The sequence below is a fragment of the Mobula hypostoma genome, chromosome 6 (genome assembly GCF_963921235.1).
Source record: "Mobula hypostoma chromosome 6, sMobHyp1.1, whole genome shotgun sequence".
Lineage (NCBI taxonomy): Eukaryota > Metazoa > Chordata > Chondrichthyes > Myliobatiformes > Myliobatidae > Mobula > Mobula hypostoma.
This window is the reverse complement of record NC_086102.1, coordinates 65050127-65078091: the sequence shown is the minus strand read 5'-3', so window position 1 is coordinate 65078091 and position 27965 is coordinate 65050127. Positions and strand designations below refer to the sequence as shown.

Below are 27965 nucleotides of genomic sequence, written 5' to 3'. Positions count from 1 at the left end.
TTTATTCCTACTCTTTGCCTCCTGCCAGTCAGCCAAATGTGTATCCATGCAGTATCTTTCTTGTAATGTTATGGGCCTTCTGAAAATCCAAGTAAACAATATCCATTGATTCTCCTTTGTCTATCCTGCCTGATACTTCCTCAAAGATTTGCAACAGATTTATCAGACAAGATTTCCCCTTAAGGAAACCATGCTGACTTTGGCTTATTTTTCATATGCCTTCAAGTTCCTCATATCCTCATCCTTAATAATAACCTCAATTTCTTCCCAACCACTAAAGTCAGGCTAACTGGCATATAATTTCCTGTCTTTTACCTCCCTCCCTTCATAGCATGGAGTGAATTTACACTTTTCCAGTCCTCCAGAACCATTCCGGAATCTTGTGATTCTTGAAAGATCACTACGAATGCCTCCAAAATCTCTTTCAGAACCCTGGGATGTAGTCCATCTGGCTTAGGTGACTTAATTTCCTTCAGACCTTCAACTTTCCAAGCTCCTTCTCCTTGGTATTAACAACTACACTCACGACTGTCCCCTACCATTCTTGAATTTCTGCCTTACTGCTGGTGTCTTCAGCAGTGAAGACTGACACAAAATACTTATTCAGTTTGTCTGTCATCTTTATTCCCCATTACTACCTATCTGATGTCATTTTCCGGCGGTCTGATATCCACTGTCACTCCTATTTTACTCTATATATTTGAGAAAACTTCTGGTATCCTCTTCTGCATTACTTCACGAGGTTACCTTCGTAAATCATCTTTCCTGTCCTTATTGCTTTCTTTTTTTAGTTGCCTTTTTGGTTTTTTAGAGTTTCCCAGTCCTCTAGCTATTCAATAATTTTTGCTCTATTATGTTGCCTCCTGTTTTGCTATTAATGTGGCTTTGTCAGCCATGGTTGCCTCATCCTCCCTTTAAAATACTACTTCATCTTTGGTATGTATCTATCCTGTAGCTTCCGAGTTGTTCCCAGAAACTCCAGCCATTGCTGTTCTGTCATCTCCCTGTTATGATCACAGTCTCCTAAGGGTTCCTTTACCTTAAATTCACTCATCAAATCAGGTTCATTACACAACACCCAAGCCAGAATTGCCTTTTCCCTAGTGGCCTCAACCACAAGCTGTTCTAAAAAGCCATCTCGTAGGCATTCTGCAAATTCCTTCTCCTAGGATCCAGCACCAACCTTATTTTCCCAATCTGCCTGTACATATTGAAATCCCCATCACTATCATAACATAGTTGTACACTATATCCTGGTTGTTGTTCAGAGACCTATATATAACTCCTGTCAAGGTATTTTTTTACCCTTGTAGTTTTTTTAACTCCACCCACAAGGATGCTGCAACTGCTGATCCTATGCAGTCTCTTTTTAAGGAATTCATTTCATTTTTTATCAACAGAACAATCCCACCCCTTCTGCCTGCCTCCTATTCTTTTGATACAATGTGTGTCCTTGGATGTTAAGCTCCCAACTGTGATCTTTTTTCAGCATGACTCAGTGATATCCACAACGTTATACCTGTCACTCTCTTAAGTGCGCTAACAAGAGCATCAAACCTATTTTGTATACTACCTGCGTTCAAGTATAACACCTTCAGTCCTGTATTTATCACCCTTTTCAATTTTGCACCCAATGTAACTGGAAATCCAATTCTTACCCTTTCTAAACTACACACTGCATCTACTTGCATACGAACTGCTCCATTCTCTGCCTTATCAGTCTGGTTCCCAACCCCCTGCCAAATTATTTTAAAATTAGTGTTGAGAGCCACCACCCTCTAAACAAGGTCATTCAGGGTCCGAATTATCCTTTTAAGACTTGGCGTCTCCGTTCATCAAGAGTTCAAAAGCTTTTTTAAAAATATCATCTCAGAACACGTTTTGATATTTATGTTTGCCTTTTAAAAGATGGAAATTTCTCTATAATGGATGTGATTAATTGCTCAGTTGATTACACTGTTTTTCCTGCATGTGTTCACTTATTGGTGGTTCCTTTGTCTAACAGAATGTAGATACTTTATGTTAAATATTCACTTTATATTAAATGTTTAAAGACCTGATGGCTACTCCTGCTCAAAGCTTGGTAGCTCTTGTGCTCACTTATTTTGGCTACTTGAGGAATGCAGATAGTTAACTTCATCAAAATAACTGCCAAAATATTAAAGAAAAGGTCTGTCTGTGAAACTCAGAAGTTCCATTCTTCTGAGATACTAACATTTTGTTCTTAAGTCAAAGTTACAATGAGTAAATTCAGAGGTTGTTTATTTGGAATGAAGTTTTCAGGTTTCTGCTATGGGACTTCAATACACTTGGGGAACTTAACAGTCCCTAACACATGGAAGATTGTGATACACTTAACTATGGAAGCTGGTAGGAATAATCAGAAAGTCCATTTATATCCCTCTTGGTTCAGTCCCTTCCCACCTACATCCATGACACTTTACATGCTCTCAATATCCTCAACAGCTTTCAATTCCCTGGCTCTGATGGCCTCATTTTCGCCATGCATGCCCATTCCCTATACACTTCTATTCCCCCATCAAGAAGGCCTTGAAGCTCTCTGCTGCTTTCTCAATAAAAGACCCAACCAGTTCTCTTCCACCACCACCACCCTCCTCCATCTGACAGAACTGGTCTTCACTTTTAACAATTTCTCCTTTGATGCCTCTCACTTTCTCTAAAACTCAAGTGGTAGCCATGGGCACCTACATGGGTCCCAGCTATGTTTGCCTTTTTGTTGGCTACCCAGAACAGCCCATGTTTTAAACCTCTCTGATTGATGCCCTCAACTCTTCTGGAGCTATATTGACAACTGCATTGACGCAGCTTCATGCACTCATGCTGAGCTCATCAATTTCGTCAACTTTACCTCCAACTTCTACCCTGCCTTTAAAATCACTTGGTCAATTTCTGACACCTGTCTTCTTTCTTGATCTCTCTGTCTCCATCTCTGAAGACAAGCTGTCTGCCATCATCTTTTATAAATCTCCCAAATCCCATGGCTATCTTGACTATACCTCTTCCCAGCATGCTTCCTATAAAAATGCTGTTCTCTTTTCTCAGTTTCTTCATCACTGCCACAATTGTTCCCAGGATGAGGCTTTTCTTTCCTGGACATCAGATATGTACTCCTTCAAAGAACTGGTTTTTCCTTCCTACACCATTTGTGCTGCCCTCACCAGCATCGCCTTCATTTTCTGGATATCTGTGCTCACCTCATCTTCCTGCTGCCTTTACAGGGATAGAGGGCCTCTTGTCCTCAACTACCACCACATGAGCCGCTGATTCCAACACATCATTCTCTAACTTCCACCATCTTCAACGGGATCCTACCACCAAATGTGTCTTTAGCCCCTCCTCCCCTCACCCCCAAGCTTTCGGCCGGGATTGCTCTCTCTGTAATTCCCTTGCCCATTTGTCCCACCCCACTAACCTTCCTTCCTGGCACATCCCTGCAAGTGATGGAAATGCTAGGCCTGCCCATTCCATCTCCTCCCTTACTTCCATTTAGAGCTCCAAGCAGTCCTTGTAGGTGAGGCAACACTTCACCTCTTCTATTCCCCATCCTGGCCTCTTGCCTCTTCTCCTCACTTGCCTTTCACCTCCCCTGGTGCCCCTCCTTCTTCCCTTTCTCCCATAGTCCACTCTGCTCTCCTATCAGATTTCTTCTTCTCCCGCCCTTTTACTTTTCCAATCCACCTAGCTTCACCTATCACCTTCTAGCTCAAGGATTCCGTACGTTTTTTTAATAACATAGACCAATGCCAATAAGCAACGTGTCTGGGTTGGGAACCCCTGTAGCGAGTCCTTCCTCTTCCCCTATCTTTTTATTCTGGCTTCTTTGGCGTTCCTTTCCAGTCCTGAAGAAGGGTTTTGGCTCAAAATATCAACTGATTTTTCATTTCCATGAGTGCTACATAACCTGCTGAGTTCCTCCAGCATTTTGTGTGTGATACCTTCTAAACTACAAGTTATGGCTGATGCTGTATTGCTTTGTCGCACAGTGACTAAACATGATCAGAAACTGATAATCAGAACCTGAAATAGTGGGAGAAAAAGTCTTTAACAGCAGTTCATTCATGAAAGTTAAATAGTTACTTCTGATCTATGCAGTATTTTAAATTGGTAGGTTAAAAACATATATCCTTTCAACCATTTTCATTCTAAAGAAAGTGTACTCTATTTCAGCTCTCAATAGTCTTGAGGTAATCAAAGTGTAAATTAATTTGATTGCAGCATTGAACAGGCTTTTAGTAAATTTAAGATCACTCTGAAATGAAACTGTTGGTCTCAGACAATTATTAAAGTAAGTAAGGCATGTCGAGCAATATACTTGACTTCTGAAGTAGCCAGAGACACTCAAGTAGGATGATGCACAGATTCTGCAAAAGGTGGAGAAGCTGTTGCTTAGCAAGGAGGAAAATCGTGAACTATTTGCACGAGTTAGATTAGGGATTTTTGTATTCTGCTTATTCAGTGTGGAGGTTAAATTGATCCCAGGAAAGTTGGAGAAACTCCTTCAAACTGTATTCATTCACAACAGTCATGGAGTACTGAAGAAGAACAGTTGTTCAGAGGCTCTGGTATTGCTTGAGCAAGATTAGAGCCTGCAATAATCTCTCTAATGATCCAGTGGGAGTAGAAACAAATAGTGCAATAAAGGAAAAGAAATTGGAGAAGACAGTTTAAACACAAACCTTTATGATGAATTGAAGCTCAATCATCACTAAGATACAAAATATCACTGAGTTTAAGACCAGTATAAATACTGAGCCAAAACATTTAATATCCTGTGAAAAGGCCTAGCAATAAACCTGTCTTTATTCTAAGCAAGGCACTCTTTGTAGTTTGTGAAAATGAGTGGACAAAGGCAAAAAAAAAACATGGGATATCATTACGTTCAACTATATGTATCCAGTTCATATATCATTGTAACTTTTAACATGTGTTACTGTTTGGTTCTTGACTCTAGGCCAAAATTTTAGAGCTTCCAGTTGTCTGCCATTTAATTCCATCATCTCCATTTGACCTTTCTGTTTCCTGCAATTACAAGGCTTAATGCAAACTCAAGTAACAACACCTTATCTTCTTGGGCATGTTGCAGCCTTCCAAACCTAATACCAAGTTCTGTAATTTTACATTATTCTTTATGTTATTGTGTTTGCATCATGGACTGGCCATTTCTGAACATCATTGTGGCACTTTTTCTTTGTAATAACTTGGCTTTCTTTACGAAAACATAAAAGCTGAATATAACCTTAAGATGTCCTTTTCTATCACAGTCCCAACCTAACAGAGAAATATCCTTGGTTCATTTCCCACCTTCTTTGACACCTAAAACTAACTAATTTTATCTCTCTTTCCCAGTTCTTGTTAAGGGTACTGCATGTGAAGCATTAACAGTTATGTAGGGGCTCCTTAATTTCATTCAGCAGAATTCACCCAGACTGTTAAGGGTTAAGTTTGCTGTGTACGTTATGTGCTATGTTGTACATTATTACGTTTTGGGGACTGGATTTTTTCTGATATTTATATACAACATTGCCGGTTGTTTGCTGGGCGTTAAAGTGTCCAGTACCCTTAACAAGAATTGGGAAAGAGAGAGAAAACTAGTTAATTTTAGGTGTCAGGGAAGGTGGGAAATGAACTTCTCTGTTAAGATGCGACCATGACAGAAAAGGACCACTTAAGGTTAAATTCAGCTCTTATCTTTTTGTAAAGAAAGCCAAGTTACTACAAAGAAAAAAAAACGTGCCACAATGATGTGCAGATATGGCCAGTTCATGATGCAAACATAATAACACAAAGAATAATGTAAATTTTGGGAACTTAATGTTGGGTTTGGAAGGCTGCAACATGCCCAAGAAGAAGTCGAGGTGTGGTTATTTAAGTTTGCATTAAGCCTTGTAATTGCAGGGGACAGAAAGTTCAAATGGAGAAGATGGAATGAAATGACAGACAACTGGAAGGTGAGGATTCTTAAAGATCCTATTATCTGCACTGGTATCGATCTCCTTAAGAGGTTTAGTGAAAGGTGTAACTAATGTCAGCAATCAACACTTTTGTAGTGAATATGCAACAGTATTGAGCTGAATAGTAAATTACAACCCTCTTAACTTGAAAAACTGTGGATAATAGAAGTGCCTTCTCTCTACTCCTGCACCATCAGATACCAAAATGTTGCAGAATTCTCACTTGATGTATGGATCCTGAACTGTCAAGAAATTGTTCAGAGATACTCAGTATTTGTGCATTGATAAGCTGTAAATAAGAGAAAATTGTCAATAATTTTAAAGTGTTGAAGTATTCAAATAGTTTAAAATAAACTGAAATAATTCCCTTCCCCACTCTACAAGTAAAAAATTTCCTCAAATGCATCTCATGGGAAATGTGCCTTTGTATTCGACAGACACATTTCCCCAGTGATACAGCATAATGGCTGATATAGCAGCACCTGTTATTCATTAAGTCCTGGCCCTAGAGCTGGTCCACATAAATATCGGACTTAATTCAACACAAATGGTCAGCACGTTTGACTCAAACTGTATAAGGAATAAATATTACCCAGAGTAAGAGGGATGATTTCATCTTGCTTCAAGTGTGTTAGTGATTTCAGGCACCTGTGCTCTTATTTAAAGCAGAATCAATTCACTAAATACTAATTGTTGCCTAAGTTTGCCATACCATTGCCATGAATTGATTTGCACAATTTGTGCCAGCCATTCTTGAACCAGAGAAAATGAATGCCCTTTTCTGTGTTTCACCTCATTGTCTCCCATGACAAAGTCGGATGCCCGATTTGATGCTATTTGTTGTTACCAGCAGAGGAAAGCCCCAGCGATCAGGTCTCTGGCTCTGAAGGGGAGGGGTTGAGTGGAGTGCAGTAGGGATGGGGGATTCTATAATTAGTGAAGCAGACAAGAGATTCTATGAATGTGAAAGAGACACCTGGATAGTATTTTGCCTTCCAGGTACCAGGATCAGTGATGTCTCAGATCAGATCCACAGGGAGAGAGTGAGCAGCCAGGAGTCATTGTACGTATTGGTACCAATGACCACAGGTGGGAAAAGGGCGGAAACCTTGAAGAGAGAATATAAGGAGCTAGGTAGAGAGCTGAAAACAGAACCTCCGGGGTAGTAATCTCTGATTGCTGCCTGTGCCATGCTCCAGTGAAGATAAGAATAGGATGATTTGGCATATGAATACATGCTGAGGAATTGGTGCAGGGGGACAGAGTTTCAAAGTTCCAAGTAAATTTATGATCAAAGTACATGTATGTCACCATATACAACCCTGAGATTCATTTTCTTGTGGGACATGCTCAATAAATTCATAATAGAATATTAACCATAACAGAATCAATGAAAGACCAAATCAAATTAGGCATTTAACCAGTGTGCAAAAGACAACAATTTGTGCAAATACTAAAAGAAAGAAGCAACAATAATAAATAAAGAAGCAATAAGTATCAATAACATCAGATGAAGAGTCCTTGAAAGTATGTCCATAGGTCCAGAGTTTCAGATTTCTGGATCATTGGGATCTCCTCTGGGGAAGGTATGTGCAAAAAGGACAGGTTACACCTAAACCTGACAGGGTCCAGTATCCTTGTGGGCAGTGTTGCTAGAGTGGTTGGATAGGGTTTGAACTATTTTGTCAGGGATATGGGATCCGGAATGACAGGGCTGAGAATGAGGGAGGGGTGATTGGTATGCAAGTAGATGCTGTGTGTAGTCAGATTGTGATGAAGAACAGGCTGATGATATTGCAAAATTGCAGTCAGTGGGAAGAGTTGAAGTATAACATGAGCAAAATTAAAAAGGGTGGTGATTAGAGAACTAAAGGTATTGTATTTGAATGAAAATGGTATACAGAATAAGGTAAATCATCTGGTAGTGTGGTTAGAGATTGACAGGTATCGCGTTGTGGGCATCCCTGGGTTGTAGCTGAAAGAAGATCACAGTTGAGAGCTTCACATCTGAGGATACATCTTTATCAAAAGGACAGGCAAGTAGGTGGAGAGAGTGGGCTGGCTCTGTTGGTTTAAAAAAAAAAGAAATCTAATCCTTAAAGGGAGGTGACATACAATCAGAGGAATCCTTCTAGGTAGAGTTAAGAAACTGCGAGGATGAAAAGACCCTGATGGGTGTTATATGCAGTCCTCCAAGCAGTAGCCAAGATGTGGGGTAAGAATTACAACAGTACAAAGGCATTTAAAAAGGACAATGCTATAATAATTATGGGGTATTTCAATATGCAGGTAGTTTGGGTAAATCAGATTGGTGCTGGATCTCAAGAGATAGAATTTGTAGAGTGCCTAAAATTTGGCTTTTTAGAGCAGTTGAGCTCATAGGGAAAAGGCAATTCTGGATTAGGTGTTCTGTAATGACCCCAGGTTTGATTTGGGAGCTTAAAGTAAAGGAACCCTGAGGAGGCAGTGATCATAATGTGATAGAATTCACTGTGTAATCTGAGAGGAAGAAGCTAAAGTCAGATGTATCACTATTATAATGGAGAAAAGGGAATTACAGAGGTATGAGAGAGGAGCTGCCCAAAGTTAATTGGAGGGGGACACTAGCATGGATGACAGCAGAACAGCAATGGCTGGAGTTTCTGGGAGCAATTCAGAAGGTATAGGATACATCTCAAAGATGAAGTATTCTAAAGGGAAAATGATGCAGCTGTGGTTGACAAGGGAAGTCAAGGAGAGCATAAAAGCAAAGGAGAAAGCATATAATATACCAAAAATTAGTGGGAAGTTAGAGGATTGGAAAGCTTTTAAAAACCAACAAAAGGGAAACAACGAAAGCCATAAGGAGAGAACAAGATGAAATACGAAGGTAAGCTTGCCAATAATATAAAAAAAACCAAAGTTTTTCAGGTATGTAAAGAGTAAAAGAGAGATGAGAGCGGATATTGGATTGCTATAAAGTAGGGGTCACCAACCCGTCGATCGCGATCAACCGGTCGATCTTTGAGACTTTTTTTCAGTAGATCCTGAAAAAAATCAAAAATAAATACACAAATACTGTTGTAATGTGAGCATTATGAAAATAAGTAATACTAATAAGGATAATGGTAATATAGCAATACTTTTGCTACAAAGCTGTTTGTAAAGAGAGATTGTTTCCGGGTAGCGGGGTTTTTGTTCTTTCTGCCCAGTGCGCATGTGTGTAGCACCCCGCCATGAGCTACGTTTTCAGCGTAGCTTGTGCTGCATCACAGTAACCAATTAAATTAGATACGCAGTGGTCCCCAAACACCAGGCCATGAAGAATGCAGCGGTACAGTGGTAGTTGAAACGCACCCAGCACATCTTTAAGAAAAAGGCTGAAATAAACAAGCTAATTAATTAGGTGCTGCCCGGCATGTAAACGTCGGCCCAGATCAGAAGCGATTGCTGATTGCGGATGGGCTGGGCTGGTCTTTGATTATATTGGCTGCTTGAATGATGAAATGGGAAGTATAGGCTAAGTCCATGGCGAGGAGTCCTTGTTGTGCTAAGCTGTGTCAACAACTCTCTGTAGTGTCTTTTGATGTTGTTCAGAGCAGTTGCCATATCAAACTGTGATGCATCCACGCTCTGTCCGCCATAGTAAGCAGGATCTCCCAGTGGCCACACATTTTAATTCCATGTCTCATTCCCATTCCGATATGTCTATCCACAGACTCCTCTACTGTCAAGATGAAGCCACACTCAGGTTGGAGGAACAACACCTTATATTTCGTCTGGGTAGCCTGCAACCTGATGGCATGAACATTGACTTCTCTAACTTCCATTAATGCCCCAGCTCCCCTTCGAACCCCATCCCTTACTTACTTATTATTTTCTCTCTCTTTTTTCTCCCTCTGTCTCTCTCACTGTAACTCCTTGCCCATCCTCTGGGCTCCCCTCCCGCTTTCTTTCTCCCTAGGCCTCCTGTCCCATGATCCTCTTCCTTCTCCAGCCTCGTATCCCTTTTGCCAATCAACTTTCCAGCTCTTAGCTCCATCCCTCCCCCTCCTGTCTTCTCCTATCATTTCGATTTTCCCCCTCCCCCTCCCACTTTCAAATCTCTTACTATCTCTTCTTTTAGTTAGTCCTGATGAAGGGTCTCAGCCCGAAACATTGACTGTACCTCTTCCTATAGATGCTGCCTGGCCTACTGTGTTCACCAGAATTTTTTGTGTGTGGTCCTTGAATTTCCAGCATCTGTGGGTTTCCTTGTGCATGCATCCAAATAGAATGTTTTTGTGGTATGTCGATAAAAATTGGTGAAGGTCAAAGAAAACATGCAAAATTTCTTTAGCCTCTTGAGGATGTAGAGGCACTGGTGAGTTTTCTTGGCTATGGCGTCAATGTTGATGTATGACATGAAAGGCTTTTGGGTGTAAGAAGCTGCCTGCGATCAATTTCAGTCCATGAACATAATAGCTGTCTCATGTTGCCTGTGTTCTTGATGGTGGTGCAGTGTCTTTATCCCAAGGACTGCATAGTGAGGCTCTAATAATGTGGTAGTTTGGTCAGAATGTTCACAAAACATCATAACAACTCAACTACTTCAAAAAAGTAGCCAAGAATATCATAAGGTGCTTATTGGGGGTGATTGGGTGATATATTCACTACAGGAAGGATGTGGAATCCATAGAAAGGGTGCAGAGGAAATTACAAGGATTTTGCCTGGATTGGGGAGCATGCCTTATGAGAATAGGTTGAGTGAACTCAGCCTTTTTTCCTTGGAGTGATGGAAGATGAGAAGTGACCTGATAGAGGTGTATAAGATGATGAGAGGCATTGATTGTGTGGATAGTCAGAAGTTTTTTCCCAGGGCTGAGGTGGCTAGCACAGGAGGGTACAGTTTTAAGGTGCTTGGAAATAGGTACAGAGGAGATGTCCCGGGTAGGTTTTTTACGCAGCGAGTGCTGAGAGTGTGGAATGGGCTGCTGGTGATGGTGGTGGAGGTGGATACAATCGCGTCTTTTAAGAGTCTCCTGGATAGTACATGGAGCTCAGAAAAATGGAGGGCTATGGGTAATCCTAGGTAATTTCTAAGGTAAGGACATGTTTGGCACAGTTTTATGGGCTGAAGGGCCTGTATTGTGCTGCAGGTTTTCTATGTTTCTATATTCTTCAAAGTGGTGGGGGAAAAAATGTGGTTTTCTTTTTAAAAAGATTGGGACCAACAATGTTTTTTACAAATGTGGATGTTTTGGAGAGACAAAGTAGCTTTCTTCCACGGATCAATTTTTCACAAATGTGCCTTGGAGTAATCTCAGAAACACACTCCTATATGAATTAAAAATAAGATCATGGTAGTAAACTCAACAGAATGAGGTGGTTAATACTATGTAGACAGCTAAATTGACGTAGTATCAAAAGAATGCTTCAATTTTTTTTCCCACACCAACAATAGTGTTTACCATTCTCAAGGGCTGGATAGGTAACCACATGACTTGCGAAAAAGCTCATATTTAAAAGAGATTAGGTATTGGGGTTTCTTTGATAAAGCAGCTGGTGAAAAGTGGTAAAGAACCTGATTATTTAATATGTGGTGATTCTCTAACAAATGCCTTATTTGGAAAATACTTAAGTTATCTTGCTGTTTTAGCATGTGGTCAGTCAATTCTGATAAAGTGACTTCAGACTGAGATGTAAAAACTGCTACACTTTCCACGGATGCCTCCTAACTTTACAGCATTTTCTGCTTATCTGATTTTTGGCATCAGCGGTTCTTTGATTTTCATTTTCTGATCCTTATTTGTAAGATCAGAAAATGAAATGGTTGATTGTCACAATATAGAAATTGGGCATTTGTCATTTTCTCAGTGGCTTGCTATTGTTATCTTTGTTCCACTTTCTCTGAAATGAGTTCATTTTAGTACAGCAAAGAAAATGCCAGGCAGGCAATATGTTAAGTTTATATGACATCAGCCCACCCGATTATCTGAGAACATCATGGCCTTTTCCTGTGCACCAGTAACTTTTGCACAGTCTTTTGTAATTCAGAAATTCTGATTTCTGATTTTTATCTTTGCAGCCAGAAGAGATGACCAGATTACGAAGTCTGAACCGACAATTACAAATTGACATTGACTGTACTTTGAAAGAAATTGACCTTTTACAATCCAGAGGTTTGTGGTCTTTACTACATTTCACGAGGGTAAGGGAAATGTAAACTTGGGTTTTAATGCCTATTCATCATTGGTTTTGATTGATGCTTGACAAGATGGGCAAGCTCAATAAACAACTATACTTGTGAATGTGCTGGTGAATCAATGTGTACAAAGAAAATATTTCATGTTATGTATTTTTGAGTGCACCCTGAAATGTAAAATTTGTCTTTTCAAATACAAAATGATTAGTTTACTTCCAATTGTTCAATTTCAAGTTCGGTTTAATTATTATTCAACCATACATGAATACCAATGACTATAGCCAAAAGGAACAGTGTTCCTCCGGGGCCAAGGTGCAAACATAGTAGCAACAATCATACACAGCGCAAGGCACAAATAGCAGATAAAAGATGGCAGTAAGCATGCAGTCACACTAAAACACATACCCCAAGTCCGTGAATGCCGTCTCCTGTAAATTGATGGCACACGGGTGTTGTCGGCATGAACAAGCAGTTCTCAGCAGTCTGCAGGTGAAAGTAAGCGTGCAATCTAGCTTGTATTCCGGCGAGTGAACATTGGAAGGTGGCACCGATGGAAGGGGCCAGTTCAGCATGGACGCCATGCCACACCACATCCATTGTTTCCCCTCTTGCACTACTGCAACAGGCAAACCTAGTCCTGCTACAACAGAGGCCACGCCTCTGCTTTCAGTCTCGCCAATAAACCAGTGAAACAGACTTGAAGTATTTTACATTGCTAATGTCCAACAGGATCTTGCAATTACAGAAGAAACATCCAAGCAATCACCCGCTGTTAAACTGCGCACTGACTTCAATGCTTTTCTGCAGCATGGTCTGCACCAAGTCCAGTTCCTCCACCAACAAGCAAATCGCTGTTGCATTAGACCTGGGATCTTAAAAACGACTTTTAAAATATACAAAAACACCTTTGGTTGGCCCTGGAGAGGCTGCTCATCTGAGCACACTGCCATCTTACTGGAAAAGCCAGAAGTTTAGTTCATCTGTATAATTATTTCAATTGTTGATAAGTTATGTTTATATGGTATGTCTGGTCTGGCATAATAATTTGAATTGGGATCTGTAAGATGCCAGAATTCGAAGAGGGCAGGTAATGCTTTGGAGTGTGATGGTGGGTTTTGCTTTTTTGATGTGTGTAATCACTTACACATATGCACATTTGGATAGTGCCTTGTGCAGGGGTAGGCAAATGTATGGTGGGTTTTAGGTCTTGTGAAGGCTACCAGAAGGATGGAAAACAACACAGTAATAGTTGGCACACAGTATAAGATACAGTACAGTGAAAAGTTTTGATTGGGTTTCACTTCAGTGAAGATGAAGTATCCTAAACCAAGCGTGCAAATATATGGTTAAAAGGTAACAAGTGTGAAAGTGTGATTTCGAGTCTTCCTATTATGAGCTCTGATTTCGTGTCTTGTCGTCAGATAAGTTGAGACATTGGAGGTTTTGGATGATGTTCTGGAGATTGAAATCAGAAGGTTTTGCAGCATAGTGAAGATGATCTATCAGAGGATGCTTAGAAATTGCCAGATTGGGTTCCCCACAAACACAATATCCTGCTGCCTCTGTCCTTGTCTCCAAATGCATGAGAATTAATGGTATTGGTCTTCAGCATTTCATTATCTATATAAATGTATGCCTGTTGTGAATCTGTATTTAATCCAGTAAGGTTGTGGGCGAAGAGTATTTTCTTGGTGGTTGTCGCAAAGCTTTTTGAACTTGTCTTAGATTTGCTGAAGTTCTTGTCATTGGTATTAGCAATATTTTTATCCTAAATGATTTGAGCAGTACATAATTACTCATCAACCTTAATCCAAGCACTTAATGATCATATTAATGCTCTTCTGTTTGAGGTATCAAATGATACTTTAACTCGTATCACCATCAGTTTGATAAGTTAATGCTTTTCATGAATGTTTTTCTTTTATACTCCTTTATCCTTGAACAGAATGTTTTGATATTGGAGTTTGTGTGATGTTGGCCAAAGGAAATGGCAGACAAAAACTAACTATAGATTGCATCATATGTACAATATATGTACTGTAACTTAATTTGATATTTAGATTCTGAAAAGTTACCACAGGCAGTAAATCTTTCCATTGCAAAGGGATAATTATGAAACTTGAGTCTCTAACTGCATGTAGTGAGTTTGAGCATGAACTTGAAAACAGGATCATTGACTTTTCCTGCAGTATTTCCCAAAATACTGGCAGCTATTGATGATTTCTTTTGTCATGGTTACCATTGAGTTTTTCCATGTGAAAAGTATGAAACGTTTTTCTGTTAACAATACAATGTGATTATAAATGATCTAAGTATGTGGGGGGAGTTTAGTTCACTTCCCAATGTTGGTTCTATTTAAATTATTTTCAAATTTTCACACTGCTATTACAGACTTAAGATTGAAGTTGCTATCATTGTAGTTGGAACTGTGAACTTGATTGGGTAGGTTTACAAGAAGTTGGGTTGATAGTTTTATCCAGATTTGGGTGTATTGTAACAGTTAGAGCACTCTACTGCAGTGCCAGCAACCTGGTTTCAATTTCCTCTGCTGTCTGTAAGGAGTTTGTATGTTCTATCTGTGACCGTGTGGGCTTCCTCCAGATGCTCCACTTTTCTCCCTTTATCTCGAAATAAAATTACAGGCAGCAGAAACTGAAGATGAATAATTTTTTTTCAATTAAAGGATGTAATAAGAGTCAAGAAATGAAGTGAAAACAATCCAATGTTTTCTGGACAACACTGATTATGCATGATGTAATTATGGAGAAGTGATGGAGAAAATTTGAGAAAAGATTTGAAATTTAAAACAGCTGAATTATTAATGCTTTAACTTATTTAAATTATTTCTGACTTTTAATTCTTTAAGATAATTCAAAGATCTACTGTTTGATTAGTTCCATTATTTTAAGACGACTACACGTTTACATTAGATAAAGTGAAAAATAGGAAACTGTTGGGCAATCAGACAGGAATAGACTTGTTACTGAGAATTAGATTTAATCCAGTAAACTACATTTTAATAGCCAAATGTACAGAATTCAATTGGGCCTCTAGAGATTGGTGAAAAGACATACCTACTGTGGTCAAATTCTCTTCTAAAATAATGATGGTCTCTTAGCTTTATTACCTTTCATATGCAATGTTCACAAAAATATCTTGTGACAAATAGGGCACCACAAAATGTGTGGAGTTTTACTTAATTCCATGATGTGCTCAGCTTAAGATGATACTGGTAAGTAGTTTTGAAATGTTACTTATTGGCCTAGCTTCCAAGTGGCATTGCAATGTGCTAATTTAATCTTTTGTGATTCATCCTTGCCATTGGCCAAGTAACTGAAAGTATAAGGACATCTAAGTTAGTGTCCTCTCCCAGGCCAACCTTCATGGTACTGAGGTCTTGTTACTCTCAACTACTGTGGGCAGGCCTTGGTGTTGTATGCCTGACCTCTGACTTGTGAAATATGTGCCAAGGGACTGAGGAAAATATTCAAGGATGTGCTCAAAGTAGTCTTAAAATAGAATGTCTGCACTGATCCTTGGAAGTCTCTTGACCTGGACTTATCAAAGTAGATAGGAGCATTCAGGATGAACTGAAGGCTGTGTCAAGAAGAGACAGAAACCCTACATAAGTCGTTGAAAGAGCAAACCATCTCCAAACTACCCACCTGCCTAAGCCTTCAACTGTCATCTGCCCCATCTGTGGACAAGTCCACATTTCTCTCATTGGCCTCAGTAGCTACCACAGGGCCCACAAAACCAAATTGGTAGAACTATCCTCAAACCCAAGAGATGGACCATGAAGAACCAGTCAAGCATTGAATATTTTCCTTTTTTTGCATGTATGTTTTCATTTGAGACTGATTTCTCAGAATTTTGTTCTTTTTCTCCTTTATACTTCCAGTCTCTTCAGGGAAGTGATTGGGTATTTTTTTAATTATCTAACATCTAAAGCTACTGGTCAGAACACCTATAGGTATAGTGCTATATCAGTCAAGCACAGGAGTTGTTAGACCAGCAGCAAAATGTTGCCTTGCCTAAAATGCAAATTAAGTTAGTCAATTTTTTAGTCATATGCACAAGTGCAATGGAAACTTAGTTGTAGAAACATCACAGCCATATAGCATTGTACTGTATAAGCAAAATTCACAAGAAAAACATAAATTATACATGATTTTTGCAAAAAAAAACACAATTGAAGCAGAACAAAACCAGTTTATTTTAGTGCAAAGTGATCAGATTTGTCATAGTGTTGCTAAGCTGTAGTAATAATAAGTATTTTGCCGGTTGCTTCAATAGCCAAGTGATTGAAGGGAAGTAAGTGTTCTTGAACCTGATGGTTTGGGATTGCCTGAAGTATTGTTGAAATTAAATGATTTATTTGCAAAATTATTCACCACATATGAGGTGCAGGTAGACAGGAGGGTAGAAGAATGTTATCTTTATTTAAGAAAGGTGGTAAAGGAAAACTTGGATACTGTACACCAGTAGGACTAAAACCTGTGATAGGTAAGCTACTGGAGACAGGGTTAAAGTAGATATTCAGTGCCCATAAAAAGTATTCACCCTCTTGGAAGTTTTCATGTTTTATTGTTTTACAACATTGAATGACACTGATCAACAGAAAAAGAGTCTTTCATGTCAAAGTGAAAACAGATCTGTACAAAGTCTGTTTTGTAGAATTACAGATATAAAACACAAAATAATTGATTGCATAAGTACTCACCCCTTTTTAATATGACACACTAAGTCATCACTGGTGCAGCTAATTGGTTTTAAAAGCCATATAGTTAGTTAAATGGAGATCTATTTTTGGAGACCTGTATGCAGTCAAGGTGTTTCAATTGATTGTAGTAAAAATACACCTGTATCTGTAAGGTCCAACTGCTGGTGAGTCAGTGTCTGGCAAAAACTACACCATGGAGAGGAAAGAACACTCCAAGCAACTCCATGTAGAGGTTATTGAAAAGTAGAAGTCAGGAGACGGATACAAGAAAATTTCCAAGTCACTGAATATCTCTTGGAGTACAGTTAAGCCAATGATCAAGAAATGGAAAGAATATGGCACAGCTATAAATCTGCCTGGAGCAGGCCGTCCTCAAAAACTGAGTGACTGTCCAAGAAGGGTGTGAGTGAGGGAGGCCACCAACAGACCTATGTCAATTCTGGGGGAGTTACAAGCTTCAGTGGCTGAGGTGGGAGAGACTGTGCATACAACAGCTGTTGCTCGGGTGGTTCACCAGTCGAGCTTTATGGGAGAGTGGCAAAGAGAAAGCCACTGTTGGAAGAAAAAGCGCACAAAATCTCAGAGTTTGTGGGAAGGCTTGTGGGAGACTCTGATGTCAGCTGGAAGAAGATTCTATGGTCTGATGAAAACAAAATTGAGCTTTCTGGACATCAGATTCAATGGTGTGTTTGGTGTATTTGGTGTAAGCCAAACACCGCACATCATCAAAAACACAGCATCCCTACTGTGAAGCATGGTGGTGGCTGCATCATGCTGTGGGGATGCTTCACTGCAGCAGGCCCTGGTAGGCTTGTGAAGGTACAGGGTAAAATGAATACAGCAAAATACAGGGAAATTCTTGAGGAAGCCCAAACAAGCCTTTGACAAAGTCCCGCATGGGAGGTTAAGGAAAATTCAGTCGCTGGGTATACATGGAGAGGTGGTAAATTGGATCAGACATTGGCTCAATGGAAGAAGCCAAAGAGTGGTAGTAGAGAATTGCTTCTCCGAGTGGAGGCCTGTGACTAGTGGTGTGCCACAGGGATCAGTGCTGGGTCCATTGTTATTTGTCATCTGTATCAATGATCTGGATGATAATGTGGTAAATTGGATCAGCAAATTTGTTGATGATACAAAGATTGGAGGTGTAGTAGACAGTGAGGAAGGTTTTCAGAGCCTGCAGAGGGATTTGGACCAGCTGGAAAAATGGGCTGAAAAATGGCAGATGCAGTTTAATACAGACAAGTGTGAGGTATTGCACGTTGGAAGGACAAACCAAGGTAGAACATACAGGGTTAATGGTAAGGCACTGAGGAGTGCAGTAGAACAGAGGGATCTGGGAACACAGATACAAAATTCCCTAAAAGTGGCGTCACAGGTAGATAGGGTCGTAAAGAGAGCTTTTGGTACATTGGCCTTTATTAATCAAAGTATTGAGTATAAGAGCTGGGGTGTTATGATGAGGTTGTATAAGGCATTGGTGAGGCCGAATCTGGAATATTGTGTTCAGTTTTGGTCACCAAATTACAGGAAGGATATTAATAAGGTTGAAAGAGTGCAGAGAAGGTTTACAAGGATGTTGCCGGGACTTGAGAAACTCAGTTACAGAGAAAGGTTGAATAGGTTAGGACTTTATTCCCTGGAGCGCAGAAGAATGAGGGGAGATTTGATAAAGATATATAAAATTATGATGGGTATAGATGGAGTGAATGCAAGCAGGCTTTTTCCACTGAGGCAAAGGGAGAAAAAAAAAAGAGAACATGGGTTAAGGGTGAGGGGGGAAAAGTTTAAAGGGAACATTGGGGGGGCTTCTTCATACAGAGAGTGGTTGGAGTATGGAATGAGCTGCCAGACGAGGTGGTAAATGCGGGTTCTTTTTTAACATTTAAAAATAAATTGGACAGATCCATGGATGGGAGGTGTATGGAGGGATATGGTCTGTGTGCAGGTCAGTGGGACTAGGCAGAAAATGGTTCGGCACAGCGAAGAAGGGCCAAAAGGCTTGTTTCTGTGCTGTAGTTTCTATGGTTCTATGAAGCCAAAGCTACACAAGAAAGGCTTAAAAACAAAAGAAGTTATCATCTTGGAGCAGCCAAGTCAGAGTCCAGACCTTAATCCATTTGAGAATTTGTGGCTGGACTTGAAAAGGGCTGCTGACTGACGATCCCCATGCAATCTGAGCAGTTTTGTGAAGAAGATTGGGGAAAAATTACAGTGTCCAGATGTGTGAAGCTGGAGACCTATCCACACAGACTCCAAGCTGTAATTGCTGTCAAAAGTGCATGTACTAAATACTGATCTGAAGGGGGTGAGTAATTATGAAATCAATTATTTTGTGTTTAATAATTATAATAAATTTAGACCAATTTATAGAAAATTGTTTTCACTTTGATGTGAAGGAGTCTTTCCTGTTGATCAGTGTCAAAAAAGCCAAATTAAACCCACTGTGATTCAATGTTGTAAAACAATAAAACTTGAAAACTTCTAACGTGGATGAATACTACCTAGGGGCATCGTACATCTAGAAAGACTGCTTGCGGACAGCCTGGCACAACTGTAGATGCGAACTTCCCACTATTCAGGACATTTACCAAAACAGGTGTGTATAAAGGGCCCAAAGGATCACTGGGGGCCCGAGTCACCCCAACCACAAACTGTTCCCGCTGATCCCATCTGGGAAATGGTACTGCAGCTTAAAAGCCAGGACCAACAGGGTCTGGGACAGCTTTCTCCACCAGGCCATCAGACTGCTTAATTCATGCTGATACAACTGTATTTCTATGTATATATTGACTGTTCATATTTAACCATCTTGTTATGTCCTGTTGTACATACTATTTATTAAAAATTACTATAAATTGCACATTTAGACAGATGTAACATAATAGATTTTTACTCCTCATGTATATGAAGGATGTTAGTAGTAAAGTCAGTTCAATTCAATTAGGCATATTTAGCATGGCTTTGTGTATGGGAGACAATTTGTTGCAAACTTGATTGTTTTAATGGCATTTCCAAGAAAGTTGATCAGGGTTGGATGGTAGACGTGGTTTCAATGGACTTCAGTAAGATCTTTAATAACATTCCACATGGCAGGCTGCTCTGGCAAGTTAGATTGCATGGGATCCAGGAAGAGCTAGCTAATTGTTCAAAGCTCAAAATACATACAATATATACAATGTTGCCATGTCACCACATATGACCCTGGCAAAAGAAAATAATAAATAAACAATAAATATCTGGAACATGAGATGAGTCCTTGAAAATGAGTCCATTGGTGTTTCCATACCAGGCTGTGATGCAGCCAGTCAATATACTCTCCACCATACATCGATAGAAGTTTGTCATCATTGTAGATCTCCACAAATCTTCACAAATTCTCTAGGAAGTAGAGGTGCTGCTGTGCTTTCTTCAGAATTGCACTTGTGTGCTAGGCCCAGGGCTGGTCACTTGAAATGAAAACACCAAGGAATTCAGTTGCTGACCCTTTCCACTTCTGATCTCCCGATGATGACTGGCTCATGGACCTCTGGCTTCCTCCTCCTGAAGTCAATAATCATCTCCTTTTATTGATATTGAGTAAGAGATTGTTACTACTGCACCACTCAGCTAGATTTTCAATCTTCCTCCGATATGCTGATTTGTCACCATTTTTGTTGATTCAGTTCACAACATTGGTGTCATCAGCAAACTGAAATATGGCATTGTAGCTGTGCTTAGCTACACAGTTATTAGTGTAAAGCAAGTAGAGTGGGGAGTGCACCATTGATTTGATAGTAGAAAGTAGAGGATAATGATGAAAGGTTGTTTCTCAGACTGGAGGCTTGTGACTGGTGGTTTTCCTTCAGGGCTTGGTTTTGGGCCCATTATTTGTCATCTCTGTCAACAATTTGGATGAGAATGTGCAAAGTATGATTAGTAAGTTTGCAGATGATATTAAAATAGGTTATGTGGTGGACAACAAAGAAGGTGAAAAAAGAGAATCTGGTGCTTCCCTGGTGTATATGACAAATGAATAAGGTTATCAAAATTTCAGCTATATCTTGATCAGCTGAGTAAGTGGGCCACGGATCGCAAGTGGAATTTAATTTGGCTAAGAGCTAGGTGTCGTACTTTAGTTGATAAGACATAGTTGATTAGGCCAATTGGCCAATTAAAATAAATCCAGGTAGGACTTTCACAGTGAACTGCAGGGTCCTGGGGAGTGTTGCAGAACAGAGGGACCTGAGAGTACCAACACATGGTTCCTTGAAAGTGCATCACAGGTAGACTGGTGAAGTAGGCTTCTGGCATGCTGGTCTTAAGCCCAGGGCATTGAGTATAAAAGTTGTGAGATCATTGTGGTTGTACAGGATGATGGTGAGGTGATATTTGGAGTATTCAGTTTTGATTGCCCTGGCAGCGAAATGATGTCATTAAACTGGAAAGAGTGCAGGAAGGATGCTGGAAGGACTTAACAGATGGAGTTATAGGAAGAGGTTTGACAGGTTAAGACTTTATTCGATGGATCATAGGAAACAGGTGATTTTACAGAGATGTATAAAATCGTGAGGAACATTGATTGGGTGAATGCACTCAGCGTTTTCCCCAGAGTTGTGGTATGGAGCACTAGATTTACTTACTCCCCTTTACGCTGCTCGTGTTTAGGGCAGCAATGAAGGTCCTCCATCTCTTTGTCCATACAGTCGCACACAGATATAGGAGGATTGCTGTTTCTGTACCAATTTTGTTTTACCTGTCAGAATTGGAACCCGAAGGGTTTCTACAAGTATACTAAGAGTAAAAGGACAGTAAGGGACAAAATTGGTCCCCTAGAAGATCAAAGTGGTCGTCTGTGTGCGGAGCCTCAGGAGATGGGGGAGAACTTAAACAGTTTTTTGCATCAGTATTTATTCAGGAAACTGGCGTAGCATATATGGAAGGAAGGGAGACAAGCAGTAGTGGCATGGAACATACAGAAAGAGGAGGAGGTGCTTGCTGCCTTACAGTGAATAAAGGTAGATAAATCCCCCGGGCCTGATATGATATTTCCTCGGACCTTGAGAGAGACTAGTGTAGAAATTGCAGGGGCCCTGGCAGAAATATTTAAAATGTCCTTAGCCACGGGTGCGGTGCCGGAGGATTGGAGGGTAGCTCATGTTGTTCTGTTGTTTAAAAAAGGCTCCAAAAGTAAACCAGGTAATTACAGGCCGGTGAGCCTGACATCAGTAGTAGGTAAACTATTAGAAGGTGTTCTGAGAGATTGGATATACGAGTGTTTGGACAGCCAAGGGCCGATTAAGGATAGTCAGCATGGCTTTGTGCATGGTAGATCATGTTAATGAGTCTTGTAGAGTTTTTCGAGGAGGTTACCAAGAAAGTAGATGAAGGAAAGGCTGTGGATGTTGTCTACATGGACTTTAAGAAGGTCCCACATGTGAGGTTAGTTCAGAAGGTTCAGACACTAGGTATCCATGGAGAGGTTGTAAACTGGATTCGAAATTGGCTGTGTGGGAGAAGACAGAGAGTGGTAGTGGATGATTGCTTCTCAGACTGGAGGCTTGTGACTAGTGGTGTGCCTCAGGGATCTGTGCTGGGACCATTGTTGTTTGTTGTCTATATCAATGATCTAGATGATAATGTGGTAAATTGGATCAGCAAGTTTGCTGATGACACTAAGATTGGAGGCGTTGTGGACAGTGAAGAAGGCTTTCAAAGCTTGCAGAGGGATCTGGACCAACTGGAAAAATGGGCCAGAAAATGGCAGATGGAATTTAATGCAGACAAGTGTGAGGTGTTGCATTTTGGAAGGACAAATCAAGGCAGGACATACATAGTAAATGGTAGGGCACTGGAGAGTGCAGAGGAACAAAGGGATCTGGGAGTTCAGATACATAATTCCCTGAAAGTGGCGTCATAGGTAGACAGGGTTGTAAGGAAGGCTTTAGGCATCCTGGCATTCATAAATCAAAGTATTGAGTACAGGAGTTGGGATGATATCTTGAAGTTGTATAAGACATTGGTGAGGCCAAATTTGGAGTATTGTGTGCAGTTCTGGTCACCTAACTATAGGAAGGATATCAGTAAGATTGAAAGAGTGCAGAGAAGATTTACTAGGATGTTGCCGGGTCTTCCGGAGTTGAGATACAGGGAAAGATTGAACAGGTTAGGGCTTCATTCCTTGGAGCGTAGAAGAATGAGGGGGATTTGATAGAGGTTTACAAAATTATGACAGAGTAAATGCTAGTAGGCTCTTTCCACTTATATTAAAGGAGATAAATACGAGAAGACATGGCTTTAGGGTGAAAGGGGCAAGGTTTAGGGGGAACTTCTTCACTCAGAGAGTGGAGAGAGTGTGGAACGAGCTGCCATCTGATGTGGTAAATGCAGGCTCACTCTTAAGTTTTAAGAATAAATTGGATAGATACATGCATGGGAGGGTTATGGACTGGGTGCGGGTCAATGGGACTAGTGGAATAAAGTTTCGGCACAGACTAGAAGGGCCGAATGGCCTGTTTTCTGTGCTGTCGTGTTCTATGGTTCTAATTGTTAGCCCTGAGCTGAACCCCTGAGCCTAGAGAACCTAGTGAAAACCCCTGAACTACTTAGTCTAGCCTCTACCTTTGACCTGTTTGACATGGATGACCCTACCAAGAGCCAAAACACAAAGCTCTAACTCCAGCCAGCATAGCTCTCTGGGTCATTGAGGCACGCAATCCTCCAAACCCTACGAGAAAGTTGTGGTTCTCTTGGAGAATGGAGAACTAGAGGGCACAGGTTAAAGGTAAAGGGAGGAAGATTTAAGGGGAACTTGGGAGTGGTAACTTTTTAATATAGAAAATGTGGTATCTAAATGGAATCAGCTGCCAGGGGAGGTTGAGGCAGGTATAATATTTAAGAGTTGGATGGGTATGTGGATTGGAAAGGTTTATACGGTTATGACCAAACACTGGCAAATAGTACTAGCTTGGATGGAGCATCTTGGCCGGCAGGAACCAGTTGGGCTGAGGGACTTGTTTCTGTGCTGTACAACTCTAAATCTGAGAGATGAAAGGCATTGGTTCCAATACGTGTGAGCCTGAAATATGCCCTGAAATTCACATTGTCTTAATGTTTTACTTTGCAAGTTATGTTGCATAATTAAAATGTTGCCCACTATGATGAAATATTCTTGCATAAAAGCCATCTTAAAATGATTTTTTGTTACTTACTTCTCTTCATTTTGTATTTATTTCAGGGAACTTTGATCCAAAAGCCATGAATAATTTTTATGACAATATAGGATTAACTGGCCCTGTAGGAGCTGTTCCCCCAAAACATAGTAAAAAAGGTAAGTTATTAACTGACTGACATGTATTGTTTAGTACTTTTGTTACATAAACTCAAGGGACTATTTAATCTATTATCAGGGATAGCACTATGGATTAGAAAATGCCAATTTTAATCATTCATCCCCTTCCTATTTTGATGAGAGAATATACTTTTACTGTTTCTCTGCATCTCTACTCTGATGACAATTGGGGAAATAACTATAAAATCACAAGAGGAGAAAATATTTTTAAATCCTGATTGAAATTGGAGATTTGTCCATGGGTGTTTAAAATGAAAGAGGAAGTTTTGGTATTTAAAAATACTGTTCCTTCAAAAAATTTCTCTATGACCACACAAGCCTGAAATTGGAGATATTTAAGGAAGGGATGTAGTTTCGGTGAAGACCATGAATTGTAGCATTTTTGTAGTACCCATCACTCATATTGCAAATCCCATTCTTTTGTTGTTATTGGTGATCAATGTATATTATCTAAATTGCAGATCAGTAGAATGAGGGTGAATGTTGACCATTGTATCCAATTGCATTTAGGCATCTTATTCTTCTAAGTTTTTTTTGTTGAGAATGTTGAAAACTAAACAGCCAATTCTCACTGTAATATAACTAACAATTTGTAAAAGTTTCCATTTCTTCTTAAGCATGTAGTCGGTACCCTTATTTACTCTTATTTTCAATAGATAGTATCCCCTAATTTCTTATGCTTCTTGTAACTTAATCCCTCTTTAGGGGGGGTTCTCATTTGGAATCCTTCTGCCTTTCTTTCTGTTTTTATTCTTCTTTAAATAAAATCTGTTTTTACACTAAACTTCACCTGATTTGAATTTAACCTCATGAACCTGTTCATTTCTTTGTATAATTAATTATAGTAAACAAAGAGCTATAATCAATACTTAAATAGTGTCTACCACCCTGATACCAAAGATTCTTATTTTGACTCTTTCCTCCCACCATATTATTTTTTTAGTTGATTGGGTGCTACAGTAGCATAGCAGCTAGCATGACACTATTACAACTCAGGGGCGTTGAAGTTCAATTCCAACTTCATCTGTAAGAAGTCTGTCGTATTCCTTGTGCAATGTGTGGGTTTTCTCCGGGTGCTCCAATTTCCTTACACAGTGCAAAGATGTTCTGGTTAGTATGTTAATTGTTCGTTTTAAGTTGTTCAGTGATTAGACTAATCAGGGGTTGCTGGGTGGCATGGCTGGAAGGGCCTATTCTGTGCTGTGTCTCAATAAATAAATATGGTGTTACCCTAAGCCTAAATAAATCTTGTCTGTCAAATTTTCCACGTTTTAATATTTCATTAGTAAAATAATAAAACCTGAATATACAAAGCAGACTACAATAGGTTTCTTATGTACGTGAATAAATACACAAGCATGCAGTCTGAAATTGGTAAGCCATACAGCAGGTAGATAGATCATCTGAAATGATGGGAGTGGGCATGTATATTCCTGGTCACAACTTTTCTCAGGAAAGCTGGGATAAATTGAGGACAGGTGAGGGTAGCAGTTGTTACCAAAAATAACTGTTACTGCGCAAAGAGAGAAGCTTATGGTTTCAAAGACAGAGACTTCATTGTCGCAGTTAAAATCAAAATCAGAGGGCTATGTAGCTGGCAATATACCAAGTACTGAGAGGGAGCATACAGAGTCTGCAGTGAAATGAAAAAAATTCAGAATACTTGGCTGGAAAATCTCGGCACATCAGATAGCATTAGTGGACAGAAAAGCCGTCAATGTTATGGATCTGTGACCCTTAATCAGAATAGTCATGTTGGACTTGGGCTATCTTAACGTATGCAGGGGGAGAGAATGTACAAAAGGACAGGAATTCCTGTGATACTAAGTTAGGTTTTATTGATCCATATGTTGCTCATCGAAGCAGCAAGAGGAATTGATCTAATCCTGAAGATTGAGGCATTTGGAGAGTGTTCCAAAAAAAAGTGAAAATTCTCAGTGGAAGCAGTGCTGATTTCAATGACTCTAAAAGGGATCTTGATCACTTGAAATCAAAATTGATCATTGAAACAATAAATGAACAACATTTGCAGAGTCAGTTACACTCTTGGCACATTCCCACTAGGTTCTGAACCTGAGGTACTGTAGAGTTAAAGATTTAGTAAAGAATAAACTTGAAAAGAAGTCGTACAGAGAAAATCGGGAAAAAAATGATGAACCATGAGAACGTAGTAGAATAGATAAGCAGGTTCCAAAAGTATTTTGTAAACACTTGAATGGTAAAATGGGAATCAAAGGAACTAAGTAAAGATGTAGTTGTGCAGGTACTGAATGAAGCTGAGGTATTAGTTAAGTGAGATGACTGTGACAATGTGTGCACTTGCAATGTTTCTGTTTGGAGATGGGTATGAAGGGGGATTTTGCCAAATCAATCAAGGAAGGGTCCATTTTGGATGTTATTAAGGTGAATGTAGCCACAACTGAAGATTGAGTGATTGTATACTTGGAAACTCTGGCAAATACAACATCGTTTATGAATATGCTGCTTCAGATTCATATCGTTGACAGAGGCTGATAGTAAGTGATCTGTCACCCTTTCAGTTATGAGGGAGATTGGATTAGCTGAGTTTCTTTCCAATACAATACAATAAATTATATTGTTTATAGGTAGGGTGGATAGTGAGAAATCAGTGGACATGGTGAGAAGTGAGGGGGTTAGAGAGGATTTGAAGGAAAATATTTTTATCAGAGGATGGTGATCTGAACAGTGATAGAAGCCTATCCTTTCATAATGGTAAGAAATATATGGATGAGCAGTTGCTCAGCAGAGGCAAAGAAGATTTTAAGTTTGTGAAGCCAAATAATAAATGTATAGATTATTTGTCACATGGACATGGTGGGCCAAAGGACCCGTTTTTGTGCTGTATCACTATGATATGTGAGAAGAGTTTGTGTATAAGAAACAGTAGACAGCAGCTCTGGTCTTTTTAATAATTCGATAAAATTTATGACTATTTGTCTACTTAAATATTAGACAAGCTGCCAAACATATTAGAGAAAGCAGAAGGCGCAAGGTTGGTGGTAGCATTAAGATACTACTTTGTGTTATCAGCATGTGCTTGGAACCAGCCCTGCTTTTTGATGATGAACGGAAATGGATCCTTGGAAGTCCAGCAGGATACTGGTGAAGGGATGGGAAAAGAGCGTGTTGAAACAGCTAAACAGAGGAAGGCACATCTTCTGAGCATTGTATTCAAGGCATCATTTTGCTGTTGTTAGTGTTTTATCAGTTTGGATTAAAATTTTTATCTTTTTAACTTTGGATGGAAAATCTATCAGTTAATAGACAAGCGTAAAGAGCAAATCAATTAAGACCCATTTTTCTTTAGCCAGCAGTACGCTTCTAAAAATTTCATAGAGGCTTTGCAGCAGTTATGTCTGATAAGCCTCAAGTGAAATTGAGAACAGATTTCTTGCATTCTGTTTAGAGCCAGGGCCTTGAGTTTACTTTCAAAGCCATGGCTCTGCTATATAGTTTTCTATTACACCCCTGAGCAATGCATTTTTCACTGTAAACTATTGTAGTTGTGTTTTTTTTTCCTGATCTACTTGTATTGAACAGTCTATATACTAGAGTGCTTTTTCTCAGGGCTGGGGAGTCCAAAACAAGATGGGAGATCAAAAGAGATAACTACACACAGGGTAGTGAGTACCTGGAATGAGCTGCCAGAGGAGTTGGTCGAGGCAGGTACAGTTGCAACATTTGAGAGGCATTTGGAATGCTGAGGAGAGGGGAGGGGCTTGGAAGATTATGGGCCAAATGTGGACAACTGGTATT

At 39.8% G+C, this 27965-nt stretch overlaps 1 protein-coding gene across 5 annotated transcripts in view; it reads left to right on the top strand.

The window, feature by feature from the left end:
- tab3 (TGF-beta activated kinase 1 (MAP3K7) binding protein 3) overlaps nucleotides 1–27965 on the top strand; it is a 136333-nt gene that overhangs the window by 84365 nt on the left and 24003 nt on the right. For 4 of the 5 annotated variants that reach the window (XM_063050900.1, XM_063050901.1, XM_063050899.1 and 1 more), the window contains 2 exons: nucleotides 12019–12112; nucleotides 24075–24167. In XM_063050900.1, the coding sequence (XP_062906970.1) occupies nucleotides 12019–12112; nucleotides 24075–24167 (187 nt within the window). The remainder of the gene's footprint in view (nucleotides 1–12018; nucleotides 12113–24074; nucleotides 24168–27965) is intronic. The other variant, XM_063050902.1, reaches the window with a different exon arrangement.